This window comes from Equus caballus, chromosome 2 (assembly GCF_041296265.1).
Source record: "Equus caballus isolate H_3958 breed thoroughbred chromosome 2, TB-T2T, whole genome shotgun sequence".
Classification (NCBI taxonomy): domain Eukaryota; kingdom Metazoa; phylum Chordata; class Mammalia; order Perissodactyla; family Equidae; genus Equus; species Equus caballus.
In genome coordinates, this window is record NC_091685.1 from 48,144,417 (window position 1) to 48,169,007 (window position 24,591).

General features: G+C 54.5%; 1 protein-coding gene across 8 annotated transcripts in view; it reads left to right on the plus strand.

Moving 5' to 3' along the window:
* The first annotated feature begins 660 nt into the window (after positions 1-660).
* The window catches only part of SLC35E2 (solute carrier family 35 member E2), a 31,121-nt gene continuing 7,190 nt past the window's right edge, over positions 661-24,591 (plus strand). For 2 of the 8 annotated variants that reach the window (XR_011436578.1, XM_005607585.4), the window contains exons 1-7: positions 2,196-2,334; positions 15,252-15,720; positions 16,075-16,210; positions 16,748-16,875; positions 19,138-19,258; positions 21,082-21,135; positions 21,520-21,592. Coding sequence is in view for 6 of the 8 variants with exons in the window: in XM_005607585.4 (XP_005607642.1) it covers positions 15,399-15,720; positions 16,075-16,210; positions 16,748-16,875; positions 19,138-19,258; positions 21,082-21,135; positions 21,520-21,592 (834 nt within the window). In the remaining 2 variants the exon portion in view is untranslated. Of the gene's footprint in view, positions 1,290-1,504; positions 1,643-2,195; positions 2,335-4,119; positions 4,232-4,340; positions 4,467-9,421; positions 9,682-13,106; positions 15,721-16,074; positions 16,211-16,747; positions 16,876-19,137; positions 19,259-21,081; positions 21,136-21,519; positions 21,593-24,591 lie in introns of those variants that run through there. The other 6 variants (XR_002806361.2, XM_023635994.2, XM_070261142.1 and 3 more) reach the window with 5 other exon arrangements.

The following is a 24,591-nucleotide window of genomic DNA, read 5'->3' on the forward strand; positions in this document are numbered from 1 at the left end:
GGGGCCAGCCCCCCGGACCCCCGGAAACCGGCCGCAGCCTCGCCGGCGGGCACCCAGGGCCAGGCCCGTGCCCTCGTCCATTCACGGAGCCTCTGGCCAAGAGCTGAAGAACTTTATTAATTTTAAAACAATACAAAGAAAAATAAGTGAGACTTTAACCGAAAAGTAATCTTTAAGAAGGTTAGCGATAACCCTGATCCTGAAAATACTCAGGGAGGGCAGCAGGCGAGGAGCCCCGCGCAGGCCCGGCCCCGCCGCCCCGAGCCCTCCCGGGGCCCGGGCCGCCCCTGGACGGAGCCCCACGGCCTGGGCGGAGCCGCCGCCGGGGTGGCCCGAGGACCCAGCGGAGCGCCTGCGTGCCGGTTCCGTCAGCCGCCGCGCTCGCTTCGTCTTCCTCTTCTCACGTGGGCGCACTGGGGCCGGATTTGCTGTCCCCTGAAACCACAACTCCGCCGGCGCCCGCGGTGGGACGGTCCGGGCTATGACAATGGCTGCGGCGGGCTGGGTGACGCCGCCGCCCCGCATCCCCCCCGCCTGGGCCGCGGTGGTACGGCCCGGACAGCCACAACAGGCGGCCGCCATCACAGCACCACACCCCCGCCTGGGCCGCGGTGGTACGGCCCGGACAGCGACAGTAGGCGGCCGCCAGCACAGCACCACACCCGCGCCTGGGCCGCGGTGGTACGGCCCGGACAGCCACAATAGGCGGCCGCCATCACAGCACCACACCCCCGCCTAGGCCGCGGTGGTACGGCCCGGACAGCGACAGTAGACGGCCGCCAGCACAGCACCACACCCGCGCCTGGGCCGCGGTGGTACGGCCCGGACAGCCACAATAGGCGGCCGCCATCACAGCACCACACCCCCGCCTGGGCCGCGGTGGTACGGCCCGGACAGCGACAGTAGGCGGCCGTCATCACAGCACCACACCCCTGCCTGGGCCGCGGTGGTACTGCCCGGACAGTGACAACGGGCAGCTGCGGGGGTGGAGGGGGCATCGCCAGCGCTACCCTCCGCCTGGGCCGCGGTGGTACGGCCCGGAGGGTGTCAAGTGGACGACCGTGAGGGAAGCTGTCGCCCACGAGCGCATCCCCGTCCTCGGCTGAGCGGGGGGGCCGGGAACCCCAAACGATCAGGGAACTGGGCAGCGACTCCCGCGGGCGGCCGGGAGGCTGCGCCGGCTTCCGGCGCGCCACTTCCGGGTGGCTCGCGGGCACTTCCGCCTGCGGCGCACGCCGCCCCCGGCCCGGCGTGCGCGTCGAGCGGTCGGAGGGCCGGCGCCGCCCACGGTGAGGCGCTGCTCGCCCGCGGAGACCACGCCCCAGGCCGCCCGTCTGTCCCGGAAGCGGCCCTCCCCGCGGTGGCGCGCGGCCCCCTTAACTCGCGTGCCCTCAGGCCGGATGTGGGCGGGGCGCCGCGTGCGCAGTTCTCCCCCGCCCCGCCTCCCCGGCGCCCGCCCCGCCTCCCCGGCGCCCGCCCCGCCTCCCCGGCGCCCGCCCCGCCTCCCCGGCGCCCGGCGGGTGGGAGCGCCCCGGGTTGGCCCTGCGGCCGGCCCGCGCTGAGGGCGAGGCCCCGGGCGCCCGCCGCATCCCCGATGCGCGCGGAGGCCGTGCGCGGCCGGCGGTGGAGGAGCCGCGGCGGGGTAGGAGCTGCGCTTCCCCCCGGAGGGGCGGCGGGCGCGGGAAGCCCGGGTGCTCCGCCTCCGGGGGCGCGGGCCGGCTCCCCACCCCGGCGGCTTCCGCCCGCGTCGGGGGCAGACCCCGCGTGCACCGCGTCCGGGTCCCTCCCGAGGGCGCGCGCCGGTTCGCGCGGAAGCGCCGAGTCAAGCAAGCGATAGCGGCGCCGCCAGCGGCCGCCTCCCCTCCTCCCACGGCCCTCGGACCCCGTCCTTTGCCGTCACGGCCGGTCGGCCCACCCCAGGGCCTTTGCATTCCCTTGCCCCTCTCGGCCTGAGCTGTCCCCTCCCCCGAAAGGACAGCTCTGCGGCCGGTAGGACCGTCGCTTCTCCATCCCGCCCGTCCGCTCCTTGGATCAGCCTCCACCTCGCGGAGCGTCTTCCCGCCCCCGCCTCACAGGCCCGCGGTCACCGGCTCCGGGCAGCCGGCGTGGGGCCCCCGAGCGCACGGCCGGGCCTCGGGGCGCTCGTCCGTTTGGACGCCGGGCCTCGCGGCTCCGGGCAGCGCGGGGCTCCGGGGCGGGCCGCGTCCCCACCCCCGCCCCTTCCTCGCCGCCGCCCAGGGCCGCGCGGGGCGGGGACACAGGCGGGCGGCGGGGCGCGGGGCGTTCGAGGCCCCGGACCTGGAGCCGCAGGTGCAGCGGCCGCGGAAGGACCAGGTAAAGACCGCAGGCCGCGCCGCCCGCGAGGTCGTCGCCGTTGGCGTCCCTCCTGCGCAGGGCTGCAGCGAGGCGGCAGGCGGCCCGCGGCGCTGGGCTGGCGACGTCGGCTCGGGAACCGGGTGGTGACTCCCAGTTGGGCCGGAGTCCGTTAGCCGGTTTGCGGGCCGTGTGGACGGCCAGGCGGCGCCCGCTGTCCTCGCGCTGAAGCCGTTGAACGCGTGGCTCACCGCTGCCTTCAAAGGAAAAGCTGCTGTTTCGAAGTGGAGTTTCTGTTCGGTGGCTTTTTAGTTTGGCTTTGTTTTTTTAATAGATACAATGTATTTTTCCAAAATATTTAAGTTTGCAAGTAACATTTTAAAGCAGAGTGAAACAGTGTTGAACAGCATGACACGGGCTGTCTAGAGAGAGTAGGAGGGCTTTGCATTAAAATAATTAGTTTTCAATTCAGTCGCATTAGAAAATAAAGAGATGAAAAGAAACAAGAAATAAAAGGTTAGTGGATCTGAGAACCCGCCTCCCAGAGCTGACCACTGTTGGTGACTTGGTACATGTTGTTCTGAACCATTTGTACTTTTAAAATCAGAGCACACTGTACAAAGGTCTTGTAACTCTGCTCTGACTTTGTGATAAATACATTTTTGTCAGACTTGTAGGGCTACAGTGCCCGTTATGTGACTGCCAGAGTTTATTACAAACTCCTCCTTTGACACTTGGATAGTGTCCAGTTTCTGGGTCTTAAAAACAAAGCTGGTTGAACATCTTGTGTGTACAAGCGTGGACCTTTGTTGGATAGTTTCTTTAAGATAAATTCCCAGAGGTGGATTTTCTGAATTGCAGTGCACAACGTCTGCAGACTTTCATGCATCTTCTCTGCAGTGCCCTGCTGACAGTGTGAGCTAACCTAGATTTCCTCACCAGGAGAACATCTTAAGTTGTTTGTTGTAGAACAGGGATACTTAACCTCCTGCTGACCAGCCCTAGAACCTCGGGGTGTGCAAAATTGGATGGGGGACGCTGATATCTTTATTTTCACTAACCTCTCGCTGAACTTTTCTTCAGTGGTGAGTGTACCGCGGGGGTCGCAGCCGCACCGCAGCTCTGTCTCTGTTTAGAGCCCAGGAGCCGTCCCAGCTGACCCTGAGCCTGTCCCTGTGGGGGTCAGCGGAGGCTGGACCCGGTTTAGCCCCTGTCGTGTAGCGCAGTGCTTTTACGAAGTACAGATGTCACAGATCTGTTTCCTGTGACGTGTCATCACAGTTCAGTAGAGCTGGTTTCCTTCTAGTCCTACATGTGCACCTTCTGAGGACGGCTCAGGGCGAGAGAAAGGTTAAGAGCCCAGCCCTGGCCTAGCAAAGGCAGCTCAGTGGCTCCCTGCTCCTTGCTGGGCGGGAAACGCTACGGTTCAGTTCCTGTTATTTGTGCTATGGTCTGAGGGGGAGACACCTCACACATGGTCTCCAGTGACCTGGGGGGTAGCCAGCGCTCCGTGCGCCCACATCCATCCTGGTCCACCTATTTCCAGGCTGACTCTGATGAGGTGGGCTGTTGACTCCTGAAGTCAATTTTTCATTGTTGGATTAGGGTCGCTGACCTTCAGTCTTTTGCAGGGCAAGAATTGCTTCTCACTGAAAGCAACTTGAAACACACGAACTAAGAAAGAAGAAGGGCATGGACACACACAAACCAGGGGCTGGAAAGGCAGGTGTGGTCCTGCCAGGACCTCGGCGAGCAGGACCCTCTGAGCTCAGGCCCCGCTGGCCTCCAGCTCCTCCCAGCTTTTGCGCGTGATGCCTAGGACAGCCTCTGAGTGTCTCTGTTGCATCCCAGAGAGGGTGGTTCCCGATGATAAACGTTGATTTCATTTGATCAACCATCATCTGTGTTGAGAAAACCTGTATGTCACTCAGCCCTGTTTGCGTATTGCTGTATGTTATTCATTTTCACTGCTATCCAATGTTGCATGATGTGAAAATCCCACAATCCATGTCTTCATTCCCTTGCAGGTAAACAGTTGGGTTTCCCCAGTTGTTGTGATGATGAACAGTTCTGCTCTGGACGTTCTTGCATGGGTCTCCCCGTGCACACATGGAGGACTTTGTCTAGGGGAATTCTCTAGGATGCAATTGCTGGTTTGTAAGGGTATAAACATGGGTACCTTTCAAGGTAATGCCAAATTATTTTCCACAGTGCTTGTGCCAGTGCACACTTCCACTAGTGATGTGTGAGTTCCTCTTGATCAGACTCTATCCAACAACTGTTGGTGTTGTCAAACTTGTTGGTTTTCACCAATGTGGGAGGTGTAAAATGCCTTCACACTGGGGTTTTACTCTTCGGTTCCCTGATTCCTACGGAGGCTGAGTGCCTGTGGTAGGCATCCTCTAGGATGACCCCCATGGTCTCATCCCCATGTTCACACCCTCTGTGATCTCTCCTCCTGGAGGGTGGGCTGGCCCAGGGCTCACCTCTTTTTTTTTTTAAGATTTTATTTTTTCCTTTTTCTCCCCAAAGCCCCCCGGTACACAGTTGTATATTCTAGTTGCAGGTCCCTCTGGTTGTGCTGTGTGGGACGCCACCTCAGCATGGCCTGATGAGCGGTGCCATGTCTGTGCCCAGGATCCAAACCAGTGAAACCCTGGGCCGCCTAAGCGGAGTGTGCGAACTCAACCACTCGCCCATGGGGCTCACTTCTAATGAATGCCACACAGCAAGCGTGAAGGGAGGCTGTTTCTGAGATGAGCTTACAGAAAGACTCGGCTTCCTTCTTGGGTGTTCTCTCACTGCTGAAAGCCAGGTGCCAGCTTGCGAGCAGCCCTGAGGGAGGCCCACGTCAGGCAAGGGACCAAGGGAGGCTTTCCGCCAGCAGCCACAGGAACCCCGTGAGTGCGCTTAGAAGCAGGTCGTGCAGCCCTGGTCGAGCCTTCAGTGAGCCTGCGGGCCCTGCTACCATCATGGCGGCAGCCGGCAGCCGCGTGAGAGACCCGAGCCAGAGGCAGCCGGCAGGGCAGAAACTGTGAGGTCACAAGCGTGCTTTGGTTTTAAGCTGCTGGCTGTGGGGTGATTTATTTTAGGGCCGTAAGTAGCTAATATAGCAGCCTTTCTTGTCCTGATTGGTCATTTAGAAATTTTCTTTGATGTGTTTTTGCCTATATTTCCTATCCACTTGGAGGAATTCTTTATGTATCCTGGATATTAACCGTTTGTCGTGTCTTAACTCTCTTCTCCCAGGTTGTTGCTTGTCGTTTCACTTTATAGTGTATTGTCAGGAAACAAAAGTTCTTAATTTAGCCAATTGAGTCTGTTTTGTCCATGTTTTCTTTTGTGGGTAGTGCTTTTTGGGTGCTTTTTGGGTTCGAAGATCAGAAAGACACTCTCTTACACGTTTCGGTTTCACAGTGGAGTGCTGCCGTGTGGCCGACTCTTCACTGCGTGTGGCTTGTGTGGTGACAGCAGTGCTTTCTCAAGGGTTGTGGTGGAGGTGTGTTGAGCTGATGATGTGAAATGCTCGCTCAGACCCTGCGTGGTTCACAGGAAGTGCCCTGTGATGTTACTGAGGGCTCTGTCTCGAATTGTTTTAGAGATTTTGATTTACTTGTTTCTGTTTTTTAAGCAGGTGGAACCTTAGCAAGGTTCCCTAAGTTGTAACTGTTTAAGAAGGTGCATCTAGGGGGCCGGCCCCGTGGCGGAGTCGTTAAGTCCGCTTTTTCCTAGTGGCGATAACGACTCTCCTGGCACTGTAGACTGAGAGGCCTTCTTTCTTCCCTGGTCAACACCACCGCCCTGTCAGACCTCCAGATTCCACTTACGTGTAGCCCTGCTTCTGGGCCCTGTGTTCTTCTTCATTTGCGTATTTGTCTGTCTGCACTGGCACATCGCATGCCCTGAACATCCTCTGATCTTGACAGGCAGGTCCCCCTCCCCCACTTTCTCCTCCTTTGAGGAAGTGTTGCTTATCTTTTACCCTTTGCGCTTCCACAACGTTCCTTTGTAATTAACACGGGCCTTGTGGGAATACCACTATCCTGTTATGTCTGAACTTTCTCCCAGCAGCTTTAACGTCTGCTGGTGACTCTTGCCCGAGTTGGTTGTTAGTCTGATTACAGTGGTGGTTGCCAAATGGTGATTTTTCCAACTCCCTCGTGCCTTTGGCCTTGGGCAGTTGACTTTGTACCTCCAAAAAGAGTTTCCTCTTCTTCCTCGCTTGCCCTCACTGTGGGCATGGGGCCTTATTTTGCTCAGTGGTTCTAACCCATTACTGAGGCATCATTCACTTTCCCTCTCCAGTTGCCCCGGATTCCACTCGAGGGCGTTCCCTCAGCTTGCTCCTGTGTCCTTTTACCTGTCCCCATCATTCTTTGAGCAGTTCTTTTCTTTCTGGCCCAGCTAATGCCCCAGCCCTAGAATCGGCCATTCCCTCCCAGGAGCTGGTTCGTTCGGTGGAGAGTGACATTGAGAAGCAACATCAGGGCGGTGGGTGCACTCATTGCCATTGGGGTGTTTTTGCCACCAGACCCCTCGGTGGACAAAGTTGTGAGATACAGAAATAGAAGTGCTGTGCACAAGCGCGGTGTGCCTGCCTCCCTCTATCCGTCTGTCCATCTCTGTCAAAACCATGAGTTCTGACACCTGACACCTCCAGGCAGGCCCGCACCGCAGGACTCATTTTCTCCTCCCTCCTTTCTGTATGTTACTGTCTTCGCGGACAGTAACAAATCTCGCTCCTGTTATCTACAGCATAGTCACTTATTTGTTCAATCCAGAACTCCTAACCTGTGACTCCTGCCACTGAGAGGTCAGTCTGTTGAGAGCTCTTTCGTTTTGTCTCTGATCTGAGCACCTGCGTCCTAGATGCTGTGTGGGAAGTTAGTTGGGTTGATTCTTCTTCTCTTTTCGCTGTGATTTGATTATTCATTTGATTTACAGTTTGGTTCAAACATTTCTGTTTGTATGCGTTTTAGAGATTTTGATTTACTTGTTTCTGTTTTTTAAGCAGGTGGAACGTTAGCAAGCTTCCCTAAGTTGTAACTGTTTAAGAAGGTGCATCTAGGGGGCCGGCCCCGTGGCCGAGTCGTTAAGTCCGCTGCGGTGGCCCAGGATTTCGCTGGTTCGAATCCTGGGCGCAGGCATGGCACTGCTCATCAGGCCATGCTGAGGTGGCATCCCACATGCCACAACTAGAAGGACCCACAACTAAGAATATGCAACTATGTACCGGGAGGCTTTGGGGAGAAAAAGGAAAAATAAAATAAAATCTTTAAAAAAAAAAAAGAAGGTGCGTCTGCTGCTGTCTTGGGGTCGTTCCCACCTCCTTCACGCCCTCCCTCTGGCCCTTAGGGGCGGCCTCGTTAGCCTCGGGCTGGCCCTCCCCACGTCTCAGTCTGCTCCGTGTGATTTTGGTATTGCTGTCGGGTGGGCGATCTGTGCTTTGTGCCTGGGTGCATGACGATCTTCTCTTTGATGTCTTGTGGTTTCATCATAATGTGTGTTCATGTGGGTTTCTTTTGATTTAGTCTACTTAGGATATGTTGGGATTCCAAAACTCATATTTTCCATCAGTTCTCGAAATTTTGCCTTCTTTACCTCTTTAAGATTGGCACCTGAGCTAACATCTGTTGCCGATCTTCTTTTTTTTTTCGTCTTCTTCTTCTCCTTCCCAAAGCCTTCCAGTACATAGCTGTATATTCTAGTTGTAGGCCCTTCTGATTGTGGCATGTGGAACGCTGCCTCAGCATGGCCTGATGAGTGGTGCTAGGTCTGTGCCCAGGATCCAAACCGCGAAACCCTGGGCTGCCAAAGCAGAGCGCGCAAACTTAACCACTTTGCCATCGGGTGGCCCCTTTACGTCTTTAAATAGCCTGCTTTCTCTCTTTTTTCCTGCTGGAACTTGTATTCTCATTGTTTCCTCCATATTTTGGTTACTGTCTCTTTGATATTTTAGTCTCATGTCTCTGTGCTGCATTCTAGATAATTCCCGCAGACATTTTTTCAAATGCAATAACTTTATTCAGCTCTGCCTTTTCTGTTTAACCCATCAGTTGAGTTGGGGTGTGGTTTTTTTTGCTGGGAAAGATTTGCTCTGAGCTAATATCTGTTACCAATCTTCCTCTTTTCTTTTTCCTCCCCAAAGCCCCAATGTGTGGTTGTACATCCTAGTTGTAAGTCCTGATTCTTCTATGTGAGCTGCCACCACAGCATGGCTGCTGAGGGACAGGTGGTGTGGTTCTGCACCTGGGAAGTGAATCCGGGCTGCCAAAGCAGAGTGTGTCGAACTTTAACCACTAGGCCATTGGGGCTGGCTCCACCAAGTTGATTTTTATTTCAAAATTTTCCAACTTCTATTTTGAGAAACTCGTAGCCTTGCAGGAGATTTGCAGAAGTTTCCATCCAGTGTCTCCGAGCCTCCACGGTGCTGACATCTCACGTGATCTCAGTAGGTTTAGCGCAGTGGTACAGTAGGATTGTGCCGAATCCAAACGTCGATACAAGACTGTCAGCTCATCCACAGACCAATTCACCTTTGGGCTGTAGCTGACTTGTGTCCCTCTTCTGGAGTTTGATCCCATCTGGTGCCTCACATTGGTCAGGTGGTCTTGTCCCCTTGGTCTCGTCCAATCCTTGAGTTTTGTGACCTGCATCCCTTTGGATTTGTCTGGCATTTTCTCAGTTAGGTTTGTGGTTGTGATTGTGGCAGGAGAACCACAGGAGCGATGACCTGCTCTTCTCTGTGCCTCAGACCGGGGGGGACACGGTGTGTGTCTGTCTCATTTCTGGTGATTCCAACTTTGACCACTTGCTTGGGTGATGTCTGCAGTTTCTCCACAGTAAAGTCGTGTGTCTCCCTCTGTCATTAGTAGACACAGAAACTCTGCAAAGACCTCATGGAATTTTCTCTCAGCAGTTGTACGGTTCATCTCTAGACATTCCCGGTGGCTTCTTTGTCCACACCACTGCATGCTGTGCATCTGAGAGCTCCAGGACCTCATCCTGGGCTCCAGCTGTCCCTCCCTGGAGCTGCCAGGTGGCAGCTTCTCCCCCACTGGCCGCCTCTCAAGGGGTGGGGCTGATCTTTGATCTTTGATCCTCGTCCATTGATACTCATTTGCAAAGGTCCTCCAGCCTGAATGGCGGAAGCTTTTCTCCAGTGTAGATTACTTCTCCTTCAGGTGGCGATCTTCGGCTGGGGCCACTTCCGCCTCTGTAGGGGGTGGCTCAAAGCAGGACCCCTGCCACCTCGAGCTCCCCATGCTGCTTGTTGAGGGGTCCTCGGAGCCCCTCACATTTCTTCCCATCCCAACTTGGAGCTTCCTGGGAGCCTGTCTGCCCCCAGCATGAATCCAGAGGCCCCTGGTGAGATTTTCTCTTCTGCTGCCCCGCTCTTGGCTCCCGGGGCCCTTCGTGGTTATTTTTACAGTCACATCTCCTTGTCCGTGCACATTTCATTGCTTACCTCTCCCAGGGTCTCAGCCGTGTCTCTCTCTCCGAGCTCTCTTCCTGCAGCCTTGTTTTCTCTTCTTCCTCTTTGCTTCGTTTCTCCAGTTCCCTGCCTGCACTCCTCTCCCAGTGGGCGCTGAGGTTGACCAGAGGCTCTGCCTCTGCTCAGCTGTGTCCTCTGTCGAGGCCTTTTCCTGGGGCCCCGATATTCCTGCTCAAGGTCTGTCCTTTGCCTGTTGAACTCCCCAGAGAAGCTCCTTCTGGCCTCCTGCCTGGAGGGCCATGGCCAGGCCCCTCTCGTCCTCAGTGTCTGCTTTCCTGCTGGCTCTCAGCCTCCATCACAGCCCAGGGCCTCGCGCAGCCCGGTCTGCAGCTGCTGCTCCTGCGCTGCTTCCTCCTTATTCCAGCCCCTCGGCCCCACCCCACCCCTCACCCCGGGAGTCCCAGAGGAGTCTGGAGCGCGCTTTCTGCTCTCCAGGCCTCGGCCCCTCTGTGGCCAGCTTTGACATTCTTGCCTCCTCACCTCTCTCTCCTCCCACGTGGGTTTGTGTTAACTCAACAAAGTCAAGCAGACAGCTCAGATACCTGGATGTGATTTAGTGAGCTTTGTAGGGAAGGAGCTAAATGGCACCAACATCATCTGCACCTGGGGTCCATATTCTTTTCCCTTTTTTTGGTGAGGAAGATTGGCCCTGAGCTAACATCTATGCCTCTTCCTCTATTGTGTATGTGGGATGCCCCCACAGCATGAGTGATGAGTGGTGCGTAGGTCTGCACCCAGGATCTGAACCTGTGAACCCCAGGCCACTGAGGCAGAGCACATGAACTTAACCACTAGGCAACCGGGCCAGCTCCTACTTTCATTTTTTAAGATGTTCAAAGCCCTGCTTTGACTCCAGAGGCATTTGGACTTGATACAGAAGCTGTGTGCACTCAGAGGGCCCCTGTCCCCTCCAGTGGCCCAGGAAGAGCGGTTTCCTTGGCTGGGTGCAGAGGCCAAGTGGGGCCTCCCTGCTCCTGGGCTCCCAGCCATTGCATCGCTCCTTTACCAGACTGGGCTGTTTGTGCAGATTCGATGGTCACAAGGTTGTGCCCTGGAGGGCGAGTGTTTCGTGGTGGCCAGAGCGTTCGTCCTGGGCTTCCTGGACCCTGCTCTGGTTGAGAGTGGACACAGCATTGGTCTGTTGACGGAGCCCATGAGTGGCTGGGCATCTGGGTCCCCGGCACCTGCTGTGTTCTGCTCTGGAAGCCCAGTCTCTGGCTCCCTGTGCATGGGAGGAGGGCAGCGCAGCGCCACCTGACCAGAAACTTCCCAGGGCACAGGTCAGACCCGACCCCTGAGGGGCCAGCCGTTGGGAGGCTAGCCCAGGTCACCCAGGAAGCACTCACTCTGAAGTTGGGTCTTGGGGCCAGGGAAGGACGGGCCGGCAATTGGACCTGCTACCAGTGCTGCCCACCCGCCCTCCGGCCACTCCCTCCGTCCAACACTGGCCGTTGATCCAGCCTGAAATCGGAATCCATAATGAAAACGAAGGTTTAGCTCCAACTGTGTGGGCTCTGGTCTAAACAGGCGTCTGTAGATCTGGGGGCGCACGTGTGGCTCGACAGGGCCCCTGAGGACCCGGGAGAGGCTGTGCTTCTGACAACGGACTTTGCTCAAGGGACACGGGATGCTTTCCGTGTGTAAATCTCAAGCTTGCAGGACAGTGTGGAAATAACACGGTGCCTGCCCACGCACATCCCGTGCTGTGTGACATGTTTTTGCTTTTCCTCTGGGCCCTGTCCCTGGTCCTGTTGGTCCTCCACGAGATAACCGCGGCCTTGACTTCTCTGTTCTTCACTCATTTTCAAGACTTTTTATGTTTTTTTCCTAAACAGTAAGTAGTGTTTTGGCATATTTAACAGCTCTTTGTGGAACCGTATTGTGTGTCTCCCCACTGCCGGACCCCCCTCCACCGACTCAGCCTTGTTGTGTTGTTGCTGCGGCAGCTGTAAAATTTCCCCGTTGGCTCGTGAGGCCGAGGCCCCTCTGACTGCCTGGGGTCCAGCCCCACGAGCAGACTGGTGCTTGTTCCTCCCGTGGAAAGGCATTCAGGTTGTGCTTTGCTACTAACAAAAATGCTGCAGGAAAGACCTCCCGAAGCGGGTTTTGGTGAGAGTTGAAGCGCCCAAGTCCCCAGGCCATCAACTCTCTTCCTGCTTCAGCCTTGGCCAAGTGCTATGGTTTCTCTCTCGTTCCCTGTCACTCTCAGTGACTCCTGAAAGGTCACATCCGAGAGTTTCGATCGGAATCTATTTGCATTTGTGTTGTCGGCTGTTTCCAACAGTCAGTGGGGACAGTCGGTGACAGTAACAGAACTGTGAGTGCCTCGGCGGGGCAGTTCCAGCTTGGCGGCTCCCCGCTTGGTCACACTTGAGCATCAGCCAAGGGGCAAAAGGTCACTGAGGCAACGAGGTACTCGGACTTCCCCCGCAGTTCTCTGGCCTCACTGGTCCAGGCAGAGCTGGACACCTGTCTGTCTGTCTGAGCTCGGGGTGTTTGCGTGCAGCTGCACCGAGGACCCCTGCCAGTCCAGGCAGGGAGGAAGGTGAGACCCTGCTTCCTTGTACGGCCGTGCCTCCGCAAGGACAGTTCACAGCGTTACCGCCCTGTGGCACCAGAGGGGGCAGGAAAACGAACGTTTTGAACCCGAGCTTCGTCTTGCATCTGGTGGAGGAGGGATGGTGGGTTGCCGGCTGGGCCTGTAGCACCTGCCTTTGCTCTTTGTGGTGTTTTTTGGTGCCGTGGGTACATCTTGAGCGTCAACTCCTTGCCCTGCAAACAGGTTTGGTTTTCGAAACTCGGTGGTGGCTGTGGGGTACGTGTGACAAACACCATGACAGAGTCCTCGAGGAGAGGGACCTGATGCTGTTGGGGGCCTCGGAATTAGAGTTGGGCCCTGACGAGGAGCTTTCCTGGGAAGGTAGAGCCCACACCCAGTGGTGCTTGTGTCCTGGAGGTGGGAGGGAGCAGGGAGAGAGGGCAGGGGTGCAAGGCCCCAGGCAGGTGGGGGTGCGGCCAGTCTAGGAGAGGGCCCGGCAGGAGGCCAGGATGCTGGGCATCCACAGACAGCATTGGTTGGCTCCTGTGGTAAGGAGCCCAGGAGGCACAGTCTGGGACCCAGGGGCCCTCGGGTGGGGTGCTCTCTCTCTGCTCTTAGGGACCCTGCACCATAGCAGTGGGCTTTGTTCCTGCATTTCACCTCCACTTGCAGCCAGGCCCCTGTCCCTGGCAGTGGGGGCTGGGGTTGGAGCATAGATTCCCCACATCTCCAACTCAGGGCGCAGCCAGTCCAGCTGCAGGGGATTCCCGAGCCCGCAGAGGTTTTGCTCCTAGCATGTTGTTGCCCCGAACAAGACAGTAGGACTGGGCTGGAGAAGAATAAGAAGGAAGTGGGCATTTTAGTGGAGACCTGGTGCTGTGGCCCAAGGAGCTCAAGAGCTTGCGGGTATCCCGGGGACAGTAAGCCCGTGGGAGGGCCGGGCGCACACCCATTGTGGTCTGGGGAGGCTGCCCTGCTGTGCTGAGGGTCAGGGTGCAGATGGGTGGCATGGAGGAGCTGAGGGTGCTCCCTGGGACCTCATGGTGCTGAGCTAGTGTGTGACTGGGCAGACCGAGAGCACCAGATGGACAGGCGGGTGGACACTGGGGGCCGAGGGAGGGCAGGAGGGCACTCAGCGCGTCTGGGGCTGCGTCACCTGGGCGCACGGCTGGAGCCAGGTTCCTGGTGTGGGGAAGCCACAAGTGCAGTGTGGACCACTTGGGTTTGAGGGACCTCTAAGCTCTTGTAGGCAGATGAGCAGGAAGCAGTGGGGTGGGCAGCCTGAGCTCCTAGGGGAGCTCGGCCAGGAGGTGACAGCATGTGTCCCTGTTGAGTGCCGGCAGGCGGGAGAGGAGCACAACCCCCTGGAGTGTGGTGCAGCTAGCTCAACACCCAAATACCTCCTGCTCTGCACGCCTGGAAATTAGGGATAAGATATAATAGGCGTCATTTCAGATGTATGACTGAGCTCTGCATAACACAAGGAAACCTCAGATGTCAGAAACTGGGGAGGAATAGGCAGTCCGAGTGGCCAGCCCATGTGAGGCTGCCTGGGCAGGGTGGTGGCGGCCCAGGGACTTGGATGTGACATCCCTGGGGAAGGAGGTCGGACCCTGGCCCTCCTGAGATGGCACAGGCAGTTGTCACTGAGAACCTTGAAAAATTTGCCTCCCAGCACAGGAGAAAGACCAGTCCTGACTTATGAGGGAAATCACGACCATGGGCCGGAGTACCAGGCGGGCATGAGTTTGGTGTGTTGAGGGTTTGTCCAGAAAGCATAAAGTCGGTCCTGGGCTGGTGACACCGCTGGGGCCCCTGGCAGAGGCAGACCCAAGCCTGTTTAAAGGCGCACCCTCAACTCGAGAAGGAGCTCCCTCGGCCCGGGTGCACAGGGCCCCAGGTCTCAGGTCCTGCTGAAGGCGGTGATGACACGCACCAGGAACTGTCCACCACGAGCCAGTGGCACCCGACGCACGCAGGAAGCAGGGTCACACTGCGGAGGTCTTTGGGTGATCAACTGTCAGAGACAGTAAAATAGAAGATGGAAAGAAGACATCAGAAAGTTAAGGAAAGAACAAGATGCTGTGAGAAAAACAGGCCAATTTGAAATGGAACCAAGCAGAACGTCCATAAATGAAAAGTACCGTGATTGAAGTTTAAAACCCAATGGGTGGGTTTTAACTCAGTGTCTGACAGTGGGAGCTCAGTCCTCCTGTGAAGAACAGCGCAAGGGTCCGCCCCGCGGCCAAATGATTAAGTTCACGCACTCCTCTTCGGCGGTCCAGGGTTTCGCCCATTCGGATCCTGGGCGTGGACCTAGCACCGCTCATCAGGCCACGCTGAGGCAGGTCCCACACGCCACAACTAGAAGGACACACAGCTAGAATATACAACTATGTACTGGGGGGCTTTGAGGAGAAGGAAAAATAAAATAAAAAGAACTCAAAATGCTGGGTAAAATATTAAAGTCAGTTAGGGCCTGGGAAAGCCCAGCCTGAAAAGCTTTTAGGGGACAAGATCCATAAGGGGAGAGGCCCAGGGTGGTGGCCCGTCTCCTCCGTGGCTTCCACTGGTTGCAGAATGGGTAGGAAGGTGCAGAGCACTTCTGACTGCCTCAGGTAGCAGGTGGCACAGACCTCAGGCCTGGGCTGAACTGAACCAGCCTCAGGGGCCAGGGGTCTTAGGACGACAAGACAGGGCCAGTGAGGGGAAGGCAGCCAACAGGATGGGGCACCACGGCCAGGGCTGCCTGCATCCTGGGTGTTGGACTAACACAGACAAGGAAATGAGGCTGAAATTCCATGTATGCATTTTTCAAGTTATGTTAAATTGGTGCTTAAAACTTGGTGGATGTTGACACCTTCATAGTCAGAACTAACGCCCTTGCTTTTCCAACTGTTTCAGCCTGCACCCCACACTTTGCTGGGAGAGGCATGCCCACTGGGATCGCCGCTGCCCTCCCTCCTGGGGTCCCTGCACCTGGGGAGGCAGAGTGACCCGTGCCAGCCGCTGTCCTTGAGATAAAGGCTTTCCACTTGCTGTGGTAGCAGCATGTCTGTGTCTGCAAAACCTCAAGCAGCGGCAGAGCTCACCCCTGGCCCCAAGGAGAAGCCCAGGGGAAAGCCACTCCTCCCCTGGGACTCTCTCTTCAGCCACCGAAGTGAGAAGATTGTCTTCACCAAGAGTGACAGTGTCCCCGAGGAGAACGTGCTCACCATCACCATCACGGAGACCACCGTCATCGAGTCAGACCTGGGCATATGGAGCTCCCGCGCCCTGTTCCACCTCACGCTCTGGTTCTTCTTCAGCTTCTGCACTCTCTTCCTCAACAAGTACATCCTGTCCTTGCTGGAGGGGGAGCCCAGCATGCTAGGTAACGCAGGCCCTGGTCCCGGGTGAGAGCCCAGCATGCTGGGTAACGCGGGCCCTGGTCCCGGGTGAGAGCCCAGCATGCTGGGTAACGCGGGCCCTGGTCCCAGGTGAGAGCCCAGCACGCTAGGTAAAGCAGGCCCTGGTCCCGGGTGAGAGCTCGGGGTGCCTGCGAGCCACAGGGCAGTGCGTTATGTGTGGTAAGCACAAGGAAGAGCCAGTGGCCCCAGGAGGGAAGAGGAAAGCTGGGGGGGTAAGGGCACCTTGGGAATGTGGAATGGCGTGTTCTGTCTACTTCTGCGCTAGGAAGGGAAATAATTCTCTTTTTCAGTTTGGCCTCTTCATCTCCTTCTTTCAGGTGCTGTGCAAATGCTGTCAACTACATTTATTGGATGTATTAAAATATTTGTTCCTTGCTGTTTATATCAGCACAAAACCCGGCTTTCTTATCCACCCAATTTCATCATGATCATGCTGTTTGTGGGTCTAATGAGGTAAGGAATTGGAGGTTTTTGGTTGAGTGTCTGAGTTTTTTGTGTATAAAATGTCTTACCCATCACTAAGAATGGGAAATCAACTGACTGACATCATAATTCACTGATCATAGGTGTGTTTTCAGTGCAAACTTTATAAAATTGTGAGACTATGTAGATTTTAGGACAACAAATATATTTGGTTTTGTGGCTTTAATGCACATACATTTGATCAGATTCTTTCTGGAACAGCCATGAAACCAATTTAATGATGGTTTAAGGGTAACGTGCCTCCTTCTCCCTGGGGCAGACGCTCTGGTGATGCTGGAGAAACAGAAGTCTCTGCAGGTGGGGTGGAAAGGCCATTTCCTGAAGGGCCTGGCCCGGAGGAAGTGGCCAGGAGGGCCACTGAGTGGGGCGGGTTGGAGAATGACAGGGGGAGGGGAGAGGCAGCGGGGTCGGGAGTCAATGTGCCTGTGGCCGGGCCAGCTCCCTGAAGGGTCTGTCTGTCCTGCAGACGGTCTGACCATCCTAACGCTCCTGTCGGCTTCCCGGTAGGTTCGCCACAGTGGTGTTGGGTCTGGTCAGCCTGAAAAACGTGGCGGTTTCGTTCGCTGAGACTGTGAAGAGCTCTGCCCCCATTTTCACTGTGATCATGTCCCGCATGATCCTTGGCGAGTACACTGGTGAGTGGCCCCTGTGCCTGGCCCCCCCGGGCGGCGATGCCGTCACTTCTCACACCTTTCGGGGTCACAGGCTGCCTCTCACTGGCTTCAGGTGTCTTTCTCCTTTGCTCCGTGGAGGAGGAGGAGCTGGTAAAGAAGTAATGACCTACCTCAGGGGCCATCCCTTGTCCCAGGAGGATAAGACTGTCTTCCTTGCCGTGTGAAGTGGCACCTGGTGACGGGACGGCTCAGTCCTGGTGGTGCAGCCCCTCGTCCCGGAGCCTTTCCTACATCCTGCCCGCCCTGTGAGCGCCTCCTCCCCGTCTGGTCCTGCTCCTCACTGCTTTCAGCTGCACCTCTCCGTCCCCCCCAAGGGTCAGCAAATGGGATCTATTTTCAAATCTCCAACCTTTGACGACAGGCCGACTCCTTCCAGCTAGCCACACGTTACACTCACGTCCCTGTTTCTCCTTCCAACCTTTATAAAAAGGAGCATATCCGGTATTGTTCCATGAAAACAAGCAAAGCGCAGAATAATGCATATAATAGGTAATCTTTTTTCTGTGATGAGCACTAATAGACATAGATATGTATTCGCTTCAATTAAGAAAATGGCAAGATCTTAAAATAAGGCAACTATGTGCCGTAGAGGGAGGGGGGGAATTGCTGGGGGACAAGGACACAACTGGCCTTCTCACAGATGTGCCTGTGGAGCCACGCAGACGCTTTAGCTGATGGTAAAGCAAAATCAAGTCAAAGTGCAGAAAGCCATTCCTAAAAATCGTGAGCTACATGAAACAAATGAACCTGATTGCACGTCAAGCTGGTAGCTTAACCGTACAAAAAGGGTTATTTCATGTGACTTTAAGACATCATGATTTGCCTTCCAGCTGTGGCGGATAAGCTTGTAGCAAACCAGCTCTCTTGCTGAGAACAATTAGAAAATCTTGGTAAAATTTAGCAGAAAGAAATTGTTGGGGAGGCACTGGAGAGTGACCGAGGGACCAGAACTCGGGGCCAAGATTTCAGGGCCAAAGGTCACCCAGAAAAGTGACCCCGACCTGCCCTCCCCACAGAAGTGTTTGCTAATCCTTGGGTAGCACTGGGCATCCAGGCAGAGCAGCCTCGGGGGCTGAACAGGCAAGAGCGAGCGGGACCTGCCAAGGGGGAACTGCCGGCAAGGCCCTGGACTTTCATCTGGGACCCAAATCTGATCACACCCACGGCTGCAGGCGCCTGCCACACCTGGCCTGCATCCCAGCAGCGGAAGCGAGTCATTCCTGGTCTCTAACTCACACTCACGGTCTCTAACTCTCTGTACTTTTCATACTTAATGTCCGTCATTCAACAGAAATCTACAGACAGACCAGAGGACAAGGCTAAATGATGGAGAACCGAGAGGGTGCTCTAGAGGCAGACCCTGGCACCCCAGGTTTCCTCTCTTATGCTCTCGGCTTTGTGACGACGCAGGGCCTGTGGGTTTGCTGCGTTGACTGACCCACAGACTCCTTGGTTCACTGACCTTCCTGAGGATCCGAGTTACTGCTCAGGACAGCACTGTCCAGTGATGGGGACACCACCTGACAGGACCATCCTGTCAGGTCGACGCAGATCGTCTGAGGGCTGCGCTTTTGTTCCCTTTTGCTAAACACAGAAGGCTCATCCCCTCGTTTTCTTTGAATCTCAGAATAAACTGAACGTGTATCTGAAATCAAAGTAGATGTGGAGACGCTGCCCTGTGCCTGTCCGTGCACTGAGGGCGTCATGCCGTTCACCTCCAGGTGGCTCATTAGATCTCAGAAGGACACGAAGAGGGATGAAGTCTGTGTGGGACCTGTAGGAGCCTCCCTGTACCAGGCCCAAATGGCAGCCCCCAGCCCCAGTTCCCCTTTGTAATGGCATGACCTGGCGACCTCTCGTCCTCCCACCTCATTTTGCGAGTGAGATGTCGTGGGGCCGAGGGGTGTGCGTGGGGGCAGGATCTCAGAGCACAGGGCTCCGGTCGGTGCACCGTGCCCCCAGGCCCAGGCCTCTCGTGGAGAAACAGCCTCAGAGGTGCCTGGCTTTGGAGAGGGTGATGGGACTTATTTGCAGACGTGGACTTTATTTGCTGTATTTTCCCTCCAACGTAAAGAATCTGATAGAGTCTGTGTTCGTTTCTGAATTAAAGTGAAAGTCTGTGGGCTTCCTGGAGGGGCTGGAAGCAGCCGTGGCACCAGGATGAGAGCTTGCAGCTGAATAGACTGACTACCGCCATCTTTGTGTGTGTTGCGCCCTTTCCAGGGTTGCTGGTCAACCTCTCCCTCATCCCAGTCATGGCAGGCCTGGCGCTGTGCACGGCGACCGAGATAAGCTTCAACGTTCTGGGATTTTCGGCTGCATTGTCCACCAACATCATGGACTGGTGAGTTGCGAAAAGCGTGGGACACACATGGTATGCTCGAGAAATAGCACTCGCTTCCCGTCATCTTGATGGATCTTTAAGTCCCGGTTAACTCAGAATTACTTCCCATAATTCAAAGCTGGGTACATCTGATGCTGCCTCTTCCTAGATAGCAAAACTGTAAGTACCCCAATAAGGTCACTTTTTCTCAAAACCCAAGCCAGAATTTGATGATACATGGTCTTGATACTTAAAAACACTGATCGTAGGGATACGGATAGCTAATAAATGCTGAAATGCACAGAGTAAACGAGGCTCTACTCACATATGTAAATATGTGCATTCAAGCTAAATAAAACAGAAAAGGCCGTCTTAGAGCTGGAACAAGGGGCAGCTCCTGGAGTGGTGGCCGGGAGCCCCCAGTTGCTCTGGCGGCTCCTCTCCTGCCTAGTGGCCTGTCTGTGTCCTGCATCACCCTGCAGAGAGGACAGTGAGGGCCCGGACTCGTGTGGGGTGAGGTGCTGGAAGAGGAGCGCGGGAATGCTCCTTGTCCTGCAGCGAGAGGGAGGGCAGTGTCCTGTTCCGGGTGTTCAGGTTAGTCTGGGACGGGTCCTCTTGCACACGCTGTGTTGTTGGAGGCCGCACTCCCACCCCACCAAGACCTGTTCTTTCAGATTGACCAATCGCTTCTAGGTCTCCTGTTTCTGAGAAGAGAGGAGACAACAGCACGGGTGTCCAAGAGTTATCGCTGTTGTCACTGCTAAGGTAGAGCAGGCCCATCTTGAGGTTCTGAATAACACAGCTAAGTGACAGCAAATGTCATGTTTAATTTCATTCCTGATGTACGACGGATCTCGTTCCGCCTTTTCGCTCTGCGTCTGTAGCTCCTGGAAACATGGAGCAGTGAGACCCCACGTGCAGTCTGCATCTCATTCTCTTGACTCCATGTTATCTCACAAGCATCGCTTCCCGGCGCTGGCTGTTCTCCAGGAGCCAGAGCTCTGTGACCGCCTCTTGCTTCACCTGGCAGATGATCTGCGAGTTAAGGATTCTTTTGTTTAAATCTGCAGGGAACTTTTTTGACATGAGTCTCTCTCTGAATTTCTCACTGTCCTGCAGTGAAATTCCTAGGAGGGAGGTGGAGCCAGTGAACTTCTCTGAAAGGCTCCTGGTCCGTGCTCTTGGTGTTTCTGAAACAGTTGTTCAGGTTTATGGTTTCGTCGAGAGAGCTTCTGTCTGACCTCGTCCTCGACTAAATTTTTTCATTAAAACCAAACAAACCCCTGCTTCTGGAGTCCAGAGAGCAGAGTTATTGGTTAAGTGCCAGTCCATGTGTCCTGAGGAAGCTGGACGCTGTTCAGTTTTATCCTTGCCTTGTGTTCTCCATGGCCTGTCTGTCCCATTCAGGAGTTTTGTCCATGTTTTCCTACTGGGGTCTTCGTGTGCTTAGTTTCATTCCCCTGCTCCACACATAGGGTCCTGGGTGCCCAGCCGATGGTAGTTGCTGATTTATGGGAACTCTTGGTTCAGAGTGGCGTTTTGTGCAGCACTTAGAGCAGGGACTCTGGGATCCTCTGACACCTAAGAGCTGGGCAACCTCAGGCCTGTTGCTCAACCTCTGACTGCCTCAGTTTACCCATCTGTAAAAGGGGGGCAGGCATGGTGCCCCCTCGTCGTAGAGTGATGCCTGGGAAATGCCTGGTGTGGGCTGTTCACAACAGACATCCAGTGGCCGGCCCGGGGTGCTGCCAATGTGGTTTGGGAGCATTGGAAGCGCTCCGTCCATTTGCGGTTCCACACTAACTTCTGTGTTGACCGGTAACCTCTTCTTTTCTTTTTTCTAGTTTGCAAAATGTTTTTTCAAAAAAGCTCCTGAGCGGGGACAAATACAGGTTCTCGTAAGTATCATTAACAAGTGTAATCTCCAATTTCCTAGGCCCAAGAGGACCCCTCCCCGTGGGAAGATGCAAATGCCCTGTAGACCTGACACCTTTCCCATCTTGGCATAGGTGGCCTTTAAAATACCTTGTTGAAACTTGGAATTAAAAAACCCGCCTGTTTTGAGCTGCCCTACTGAGGCACCTGAGCGACCAGCCCGTCTCTGTCTGCTTTTAACTTCCACTAGCATGGATGTTGGCTGTCACACCAGCCCTCTCTCCTCACGGGAGAAGGTGAACCCCAGTGCCTTGGGCGCCCTGGAGGGCTCTTGCTGTGGAGTGTGTAGGAGGCCACCCCCGCCCCCGTGTGGAGAGAGGGCCAGGCGCCACTTTCTCGCCCTGCAGGGCTGCCGAGCTGCAGTTCTACACTAGCGCCGCCGCCGTGGCCATGCTGGTCCCAGCCTGGATCTTCTTCATGGTGAGTCTCGGGCACGGACGCTCCTTGCTGCCTGGGTTGCCGTTGATCTTCAGTGATTCAGGGGCAGAGTGATTTAACTCTCCAGGTGCTGTGCTCACTCAGTGTGTTGTGGCTTTGCTGGATGGTTCACAGAGAGTGAGCGATGTGCCTCTGAGGAGAAGGGAGAGAAAGTGGAAGCCAAACCTCGCCTGGGTCTCTGATGCGCCGACCTGCCTGCCGAGGCCAATCAGCAGCTGTGGGAGTTTCCTGAAAATTTTGTGGGGGGGGTTTAGGCTTGCTTATTTATTATTATTATTTTAAACTAACATGCCTACTTTAGAACAATCAATAGGGCAGGAGTATGTAGAACAAGAGAGAAGGTCTGCCTCTCAGCCCTTCTGGAGGGGCCCTTTCCAGACTCGTCTGCGTGGCTGGAAACGCTCACACCTACAGTCACGTAAAGGCATGACGACGTTGCGGTCGACAACAGGCCGCACGTACATCGGCGGTCCCACAGTTTCAGTGCCGCAGAGCCCAGCTGTGCAGGAGGCTCTGCCACCTGGGTCTGTGTAAGTTCGCTCTGATGTTCACACAAGGATGACGTCACCTAATGACCCATTTCTCAAAATGTGTCCCAGTCATTAAATGACATGTGGCTGTACATAGTGGTAGTGTGTAATGAGAGCCCATTAGTCGTATGAAAGCCTCTGTATGTATCTGTGCACACCTTTCTTTAACACAAATGGAGCTGGGCTACCCCGTCTGTAACCGTGCTCCTGGTGTGGCTTTGCGCTAACCCAGCACTGCCGCCTGGACAGACACTGGGCTGCCTGGTGCTTTTTACTGTTGCCTACACATAACAGGGAGCTTCTTGTGGCATATCTTTAGCAGATGAGGGTGTTTCTCTGAACACATCCTTGAAATTGGACTGGTTGATTGATAGAATATGCACATCTAAAATTATTGTTTATTGTGGTAAAATATACATGACATAGAATTTACCATTTTAACCATTTCTTAAGTGTACGTCAAGTATGTTCACCTTGTCGTTCAACCATTACCACCATCCATCACCGGAACTTACTCAGCATCTCAAACGGGAACTGTCCCCGTTTGACACCAGCTCCTCATTCCACCTGTAGGGGAGACAAGGCTTTACCTCTCCCCTCCTGGGGTCTCCAGCGGGGCCTGAGAATTACACTGACATAAGACAGAGTCACAAGAGAAAAGCACACAGATTTATTTAGTATAAGCTTTGTGTGACACGGGAGCCCTTGTGAGGAAGCAGAGACCCCAGGAAGCGGCAAGGCCTGAGCATTTGCCTGTGTGGTTGAGCAACGACACCTGTGGAAAAGTGGCTGAACTGTGTGGGGAGGCTGCCGAAGATGGCGGGGTGGGGCCGGGGGCAGGTTTAACAAGGTTTGTGCACAGAATTCTCGCAGCCTGGCTCCCGTCCTTGAGGATGTGACTGTTTCCTCCTGTACTGGGAGGGTGTCTTCCTCTCCTGCTTCTTGGAAGAAAAAGGGAGGCCAGAGCATCCTTCTTGCACCTGCTGTTTTCTAAGTGTCCTTAGCTCAAAATAATCCTTATGCCAAAGAGGCATGTTGGGGGGAGGTGTGTTCTGAACTCCTTCACCACCCCCCCAGCCCCTGCACCCATCATCCTACTTTCTGCCTCTGTGAACTTGATGACTCTAGGGACCTCATGTAAGTGGAGTAGCACAGTATTTGTCTTTTTGTGACTGGCTTATTTCACTTATCATATGCTCAAGGTTCACCCATGTTGTAGCACGTGTCAGAATCTCCTTCCCTCACAGCAAAAGAAACCATCAACAAAACGAAAAGATAACCTAACAATTGGGAGAAGATATTTGCAAATCATATATCTGATAAGGGGTTAATATCCAAAATACATAAAGAACTCATACATCTCAAGAACAAAAAAAACCAACAACCCAATTAAAAAATGGGCAAAAGATCTGAACAGACATTTTTCCAGAGAAGATACACAGATGGCCAACAGGCACATGAAAAGATCTTCAACATCACTAATTATCAAGGAAATGCAAATCAAAACCACAATGAGATATCACCTCGCTCAGGTCAGAATGGTTATAATTAACAAGACAGGAAGCAACAAGTGTTGGAGAGGATGAGGTGAAAAGGGAACCCTCATACACTGCTGGTGGGAATGCAAACTGGTGCAGCCACTATGGAAACCAGTATGGAGACTCCTCAAAAAATTAGGAATAGAAATACCACATGATCCAGCTATCCCACTGCTGGGTATTTATCCAAAGAACATGAAAACACAAACGCATAAGGATACTTGTACCCCTATGTTCATTGCAGGATTATTCACAATAGGAAGCAACCTGGGTGCCCATCAAGAGATGAATGGATAAAGAAGATGTGGTATATATACACAATGGGATACTACTCAGCCATAAGAAATGATGAAATCCAGCCGTTTGTGACGACATGATGGACCTTGAGGGTGTTGTGCTAAGCGAATTAAGTCAGAGGGAGAAAGTCAAATGCCATATGATCGTGCTCATCAACAGAAGATACAGACAATGACAACAAACACATACATAGAGACAGAGATTAGACTGGTGGTTACCGGGGGGAGGGTGAAGTGGGTGACTGGGCACATGTGTGTGGTGAGGGATGGTAATTAGTCTTTGGGCGGTGAACATGATGTTGTCTACACAGAAATCGAAATATGATGTGCACCTGAAATTTATATAGTTATAAACCAATGTTATCTCAATTTAAAAAAAAGGAATTTCCTTTCTTTTTTAGGCTAATATTCCTTTGTCTGGATAGACCACATTATGTTTATCCATTCGTCCTTTGAGGGACACGGGTTATATCCACCTCTTAGCTATTGTGAATAATGCTGCTATGAACATGAGTGTGCAAGTGTTTCTTTGAGACCCTGTTTTCAGTTTGTTTGGGTGTAAACCCAGAAGCAGATCTGCTGGATCATATGGTAATTCTGTGTTTTAGAGGAGCGAC